The following is a 7,428-nucleotide window of genomic DNA, read 5'->3' on the forward strand; positions in this document are numbered from 1 at the left end:
AGGCCACATGTGGTCCGACAGTCCTTTTCATGTGGCCCACCACTTATACCTCCATATGAAAACAAACAAATCTTGTGGTTTGCAATATCTACCGTTTTAAGCTGATACTGTCCACTCCAACACTTACTTTTTAAAATAGTCTGACTTTTAATGTAACCTAAAATATGTTCTAGAGCAGAAGGTCTGCAACCTGCGGCTCCAGAGCCTCATGTGGCTCTTGAGCCACTCTGCAGTGGCTCGTTGTTGCTTTGAAGAAAAAAAAAACAATGGTTTTATTTCCCATTTTATTTTCATATTATTTGACACTTTATTGTAGAGATAAAGTTGCATATAAAAGTGTTTTGATATTTAAAAACCTCCCTGAAAGCCATTACATTAAAGTAATAGAGTCCTGTGCATTTTTAGATCCAAGTACCGTATTTTCCGCACTATAAGGCGCACCTTCAACGAATGTCCTATTTTAGAACTGTTTTCATATTTAGGGCGCACCGGATTATAAGGCGCATAAAATAGAAGATATTGCAGTCAAACGTTTGACTGGGGTTGCGTTATGCATCCACTAGATGGAGCTGTGCTATAGGGAATGTCAACAAAACAGATAAAGTCAAACTTTACCAATTAATCCTTATATAAGGCGCTCCGGATTATAAGGCGCACTGTCGTTTTTTGAGAAAATTAAAGGCTTTTAAGTGCACCTTATAGTGTGGAAAATATGGTACGTATGTAATAAACTACATAAAATCATTTTATTTCATTTCAAAGTCTATTGAAGAGTTTTCTTTTTGTAGTTCTAAAATGTCATACATGGGACAAACTGTAGTTCTTTAAATATAGTGTATGTGTAAAACTTTATACATGATATTAACTTAATTTTAAGATTCAACGTTTTTTGTGGCTCCAGATTAATTGTATTTGGGTGGAGAAGTGATAAAATGGCTCTTTTCATTCTAAAGGTTGCAGACCCCTGTTCTAGAGGTTCCCTAAAAGGTTCCCTAAAGGTTGTGACAAAAGTAACGTTAGGAGAATGTTAAGGCAACCAAAAGAGAACGTTGTGAAAAAGGTTGCACAGCACACAGCACACTCTAGATGGTCGTTTGAGTCCTGACTTAAAAGTACAGAGAGTGATCTACACGAATGAAAGCACATGATCATTGATTCATTCCCACAATTCAAATCACAACTCAAAAAAACATCTGTTTAAAACTGCCTATTCCACCATTTTTTTTTTTTTTTTTTTTAATCTTGTTGCTGTTTTCTTTTTAAATGTATATTGTATTTGTATTTCTGTACGATGTCCTTGAGTGCCGAGAAAGGCGCCTCTAAATAAAATGTATTATTATTATTATCTAAAGTGTGGTGCAAGTGCATTAGGACTCAAAGTATGAGATTGTGTAATAGTATTCATCTGCAAGAGAGACGGGGGAACTATAAGAAAGAAGACAATTAAATATTTATTTCATCTTCAATTCTGCCAAAAGAAAATATCCTGGTCTTTATTTTATCTGATTTAATCAATAAATCAGTTTATTGTTGGTTTTCAGTTATTTTTCTGTGTCTTATTTTTAATGACAGACAAAGAGTTTTTGTGACACAGCGGAAAATTTGCCTCTCTTTTTGCCTTTTACATATACATCTTTTTTTTAATTTTCCATTTTATTGAATTTTTTTTTTTTAGATTTTTTTTATTTAATATAATATATTAAAAAAAAAATCTAAAAAAAAAAACATATATCATCCTGCAGAATTTTCATGGCTATATTCTTATTTGTCTATTCCTGCACTTCATCTTTATTTATGCGGTTCATTATGGTTTCTACAATTTGTCTTTGAGCTGCGTCTTATGTGTGAAAGCTGTTTGAACAAAAGTTTAAGAACATAAGGAACAAAAACCCAGTTACACACATATATATATATATGTATGTATGTATATGAATACTGTGGAAACTGAAGGACATCCTACCGTGTGACTTGCATCCTCGTCTCAAAGTCCAGGTTCCTCATGGACTGGGTCACCTCCACGCTGCCCATGTACTAAAGATACACAACAAAACACACACACACACGGCAGTTCTTTAGTGATTTAAAAGTGTTAAATAATTCACGTTTAGAAACAGTCAGTGTAAAAACGTCTTAAAGGCCCAACATGTGCAGTAAGAGTGGCTGTACAACAGATCACATTTCTATTCTGCATGAGCTTCAACTGTAGCTGCTTTTCAGGCTGGAGGCAGACCAGACTTTAATCTATACATGTGTGCATATATGTGTGTGTGTGTGTGTGTGTGTGTGTGTGTGTGTGTGTGTGTGTGTGTGTGTGTGTGTGTGTGTGCGTGCGTGCGTGCGTGCGCGCGCGTGCATGCGTGTGTGTGTGTGTGTGTGTTCTTGTACTTGCGGCATACTGAGGACCAGTGAGGGTTTTTAACCAACAAAGTGAGGTCATTTTTACGAAGTGAGGACATTTTGACCGGTCCTCACTTTGTTTTCATTCAAATCACTTACTTAGGTTCCTCTGTTTTTAAGGTCCTCAATTTGGTATAAAAACCCGTTTTTCAGCCCTTGTGTTTTTTTCCACACACATTTTGCTCTGGGGCTCCACCTGCAGACATTTTATGGTACTACACCCAGTAGTTCTTTATAGATGTAATTCATAAAGTAGATATTTATAAAGTGGAAATGCTGGGCCTCAGCAACCTGGTCCTCAGTATGCAGCAAGTACAAGAATATGTGTGTGCGTGTGCGTGTGTGTGTGTTTATTGAGGACAGTCACTATGTCCGTTCTCATTCCCATCAGCTCGCGGGCCCCTGCTCCTGATCACTCATGCACACACACAGCTCCGGTTAGAGGATCGGATGGACCAATACCGGATACACACACACACACACACACACACACACACACACACACACACACACACACACACACACACACACACACACACACACGCTCAAGCGAGCAGAGTAGACGTAGAGAAGAGCAGAAAGCCAGGATGAGTCACTACTGCCTACACAGGAAGCTCAGTCTGAGTGGGAGGGTGAACGTATGAAAGTGAGTGTAATGGTGAGAAGTGAACACAGGAAGAAGACAGGAGTGTGTGAGCGTGTGCGTGTGTGTGTGGGGGGGGGGGGGGGGGGTGCATGTGTGTGTGTGTGTACTTGGATTTGTTTCCCCTTTAGGACCTTTTTTCAGGGACAAACACTGAGCTTGTTTTGGACCTGTCCTGTCCTCAGAACCAAAGTCTGGTTCTAATGACACATAACCTCATTTCTAAGTTAATGTAGTCAGTGCTGGATGTAAGATTTGAATTGTGGTGATGTTGAGGCTTTAAACGAGTGCGGTTCAGGTTTTAGGTTTTGTTTTAAGCCGCCGGGATAAATGGAAGTCAGTCCAATGTCCTGACAAGAATAGCTGCACAAACCTGTGTGTGTATTTAAAGGGCTTTTTGAGGGGTTAAGGTTCAGTTTTAAGGTTGAAATAAGGGGATAACACTATGTTATTAGGATGTCCAAATAAATGGAAATCACTGCTGTAGAGTAGTCTTCATGGAGACTAAAACCTGGTCCTAATGAGGCAGAACCTCATGTCTGAGGAACTGGTTAAGTTTTGAGTTAAAGGGACACTGTGTAGTATTTATGGGTTTATATAACCCAAAATCCACTTTTCCTGCATTGTCTAGTCGCTGTATAATAGTTTTTGTTTCATTTTCGTAGTGTTTCAAAAAGTCATGTAAAATAACACGGTCGCGGGCCGCGGTTGCATAGCCACTGTTAGCAGAGAGACGCCATGTTTCTACCGGAGCCTGTAAGGACAAACGCGAGAGAACAACTCAAGCGTCGCTTTACATGTAGCGGAAGTCCCGCCTCCTCTCTCTCCGCTTCGTCTGCTACGGCCGCGGATACCGCGATATAGCGCTCAGGGAAGGGAGGGGGTGAGCAGAGCAGCAGTTCTTTGTTGTAAATTTCAGCCTCTCCTCTAGATGTCACTATAAACTACTTACTTCACCTTTAAGGTTTGATTTGTGGTTAGGTAAAGGTTAGGCATTAACTTGTCATGGGTGAGCTTAAGTATAATGTTTTTTTAAGGCTGTTCACATGAATATAAATCAATGCAGTGTCCTAACCGGGACCTAAATCTGTTCACACAGTCACATTATGGGGACATGTGTTCCTTATGGGGACAAAAATAAGTCTCCAGGAAACAAATGTAAGTCAATGCAATCGTTTCAGTCAAAGTTTCACTCTCTCACTTCGTGTGTATTCACGCACTGTTGTGATGAAAGTGTTTGTACCTTGATGTCATGGTGAACCGCTCTGTTTGCTCGTCTCACGCCTGCATCACACGTGTCCTGCGAGCAGCAGGGAGGACACCCGGGGGTCCAGGGGAGGCTCGTCATGCGATGCAGGGTGATGGGTCTCCTCGTGCAGCACAGAGCCACGTGAGTGAGGCTCTGGTGACCTGCACACAGCGGCACGTGAAGGCAAGGCTGACCACAAATCCTCTGATCACGTCCCGTCCCCCACTCTGTCCCCGCACAGCATCTGTCCGTGTGTCCACCCTTGGGTCTGTCCCCGGCTGTGTGTCTGTGTGTCGTCAGGCCACGCAGGGGAACGGGACCTTGGAGTCGGATGTTGGCCACACGGGGGATGAAGTCCCTCAGCGTGGACGAGCCGTGGTGTGATGAAGGCGTCAGATCAGAGTCAAAGTCCAGTTCCATCTTCTGGGGCGGCATCTTTGGAGGCTGATCCTCCAGAGACGCCAGGGAATCGTTGCGCAGGCGACTGTATTTGGTGCGTTTCAGCATTCCTGCAAGGAGAAGATCAAAGAGTACCAGTACAATTATATACTGTATATACTTTTACTGCAGAAGTGTCAGACATTGCTATTGTATGTTATATACTGTTATATATTTGTTATAGTTTGTTGCATACTGATGCTATATACAGTTATAGTGCGTTATATACTGTTATAGTATGTTATATACTGTTATAGCATGTTGCATACTTGTTATAGTATGTTATATACTATAGTATATACTGTTATATACTTGTAATAGTATGTTATATACTGTTATTGTATGTTGCATACTTGTTATAGTATGTTATATACTATATTATATACTGTTATATACTTGTTATAGTATGTTTTATACTGTTATTGTATGTTATATCGTTATTATAGTATGTTATACAGCATACTGTTATAGTATGTTGTATACTGTTAAAGTATGTTATACACTTGTGATAGTATTTTATATTCTGATGTTACATACTGTTATAGTATGTTATGTTATATACTGCTGTTATATACAGTTATATTATGTTACATACTGATGTTATATACTGTTATAGTGTATTATATACTGTTATGGTATATTATACACTGTTATAGCATGTTGCATACTTGTTATAGTATGTTATATACTATATTATATACTGTTATATACTTGTAATAGTATGTTATATACTATATTATATACTGTTATATACTTGTAATAGTATGTTATATACTGTTATTGTATGTTATACACTTGTGATAGTATTTTATATTCTGGTATAGTATGTTTTATACTGATGTTATATACTGTTATAGTATGTTATGTTATATACTGTTATAGTATGTTATGTTATATACTGATGTTATAGAGTTATATTATGTTATATACTGATGTTATATACTGTTATATACTGGTGTTATATACAGTTATAGTATGTTATATACTGATGTTATATACAGTTATATTATGTTATATGATGATGTTATATACTGTTATAGTATGTTATATACTGATGTTATATACAGTTATAGTATGTTATATACTGATGTTATATACTGTTATAGTATGTTATATAGTATGAACGGAATATAAGACTAAATTTGTTTTTATAAAATTAATAATATGACATTTGTTCATTATTATATGTTCTATATAACATTAAATTAAATTAAATGACATTTAACACACAGTTATCAACGTTATTATCACGTCTTTCATTTTTCTGTCTTCAATATTAATTGCAAATTGTAAAACACACATCAGCATGTTCACGTCCACCTGGAACCCTCAGTGTTACCAAGAACCCTCGAAGCAAATGGTTCCAGGTAGAAGCTCTTGTAAAAGAACCCTTTTTGAGTGTAGCGTAGAGCCAGGGATCAAACAACAACCCCTCCATCTGAAAGACCACCCGCTCTACCACTGAGCCACCACGCCCCAACATCCAAGTCTGCGGTTATAACCTCATCATCGAGGAAACAGACACAAGAACAGGACAAACTGTCTCACACACACACAACCACACAGAGACGTACAACGATGGCTCTGGTGAATCATCTGATCTGGATCACATCGTCTTCTTCTTCTTCTTCTTCTTCGTCTTCACAGCAGCTCGTACTCACCAGCGTGTGACAGTGGACGTCCTGTGTGCAGCCTAGAGTCCAGTCTGGTCCGATCCACTCATGCTGAGGACATGACACTTTTCCTCAGACAGTTTCCACATCAGATCTCTTGCTTCTCCTCCACATCCACTTGTCTTCTCTCTGTGAGGCAGAGCACAATTGTGCAGCTTTTATGAATGAACTTTCTCTCTCCCCCTCCCTCCCTCCCTCCCTCCCTCCCTCCCTCTCTCTCTCTCTCTCTTTTTTATGAATGAGAGGCTCTCGCTCACTCCCTCTGTCTGTCTGTGAAGGTGCATGCAGCTCAATGTGTGAATGGAGTGGAGAGAGATTGACACACGCACCCCCCCCCCCCTCACCCTCCTCACCCCCCTCCCTCACCCACAGACTAACATCCAATCACAGACGGGCAGGGTGACTCATGCTGCACACACACACACACACACTTTTAATACACTGAAGTAGAGCCAGTACACTTCATGAGTGCTCCATTTCTCTCCCCCTCTCCCCCTCCCCCCCTTGAAAACATGTTAAACGAGTAATTATTTCTATTTGTATTAAAATCAGACTTATTCAGTCGACTGTAAATCCGTTTGCCAGGTCATATTCAAAGGACCTGCAAGAGGAAGGAGACCTATTGGAACATCTTTGCATTTCCTCGCGATAGCAAACATGTTTTACATCCTGCACATTATTCCTGATTAAAATAAAAACAAAGTGTCCACATTAGCACATACGTACAAGAATCGGGAATAGTACAGAGGTCATTTCAGACTTGAACTGACATGTATTATCACAAAAGTGTCCATGTAAAAAGACCTGCTTCATGTGACTATGAAAAGATGAGATGCATGAAACAATGAGCTTTGTCGCCTCCCTGTGGCCATTCAGTGGAACTGCAATGTGGGCCCACAATATACTCACTGCCATTTTATTAGGTACTTCTACTCGAGATAGATAGATAGATAGATAGATAGATAGATAGATAGATAGATAGATAGATAGATAGATAGATAGATAGATAGATAGATAGATAGATAGAT

General features: G+C 39.3%; 1 protein-coding gene across 1 annotated transcript in view; it reads right to left on the reverse strand.

Moving 5' to 3' along the window:
• Positions 1-6,512, reverse strand: part of LOC310936551 (SHC-transforming protein 1-like) — a gene marked incomplete at its 3' end in the record, with an annotated part of 23,636 nt that extends 17,124 nt beyond the window's left edge. The window contains exons 1-3 of the mRNA XM_083900624.1: positions 6,389-6,512; positions 4,284-4,798; positions 1,961-2,031 (exon numbers count right to left, since the gene is read on the reverse strand). Coding sequence (XP_083756750.1) covers positions 1,961-2,031; positions 4,284-4,796 — 584 coding nt within the window. The 5' untranslated portion in view covers positions 4,797-4,798; positions 6,389-6,512. The remainder of the gene's footprint in view (positions 1-1,960; positions 2,032-4,283; positions 4,799-6,388) is intronic.
• Between the last annotated feature and the right edge of the window lie 916 nt (positions 6,513-7,428).

The sequence above is a fragment of the Microchirus variegatus genome, assembly GCF_963457635.1.
Source record: "Microchirus variegatus genome assembly, chromosome: 14".
In the NCBI taxonomy this organism is placed as follows: Eukaryota; Metazoa; Chordata; class Actinopteri; order Pleuronectiformes; family Soleidae; genus Microchirus; species Microchirus variegatus.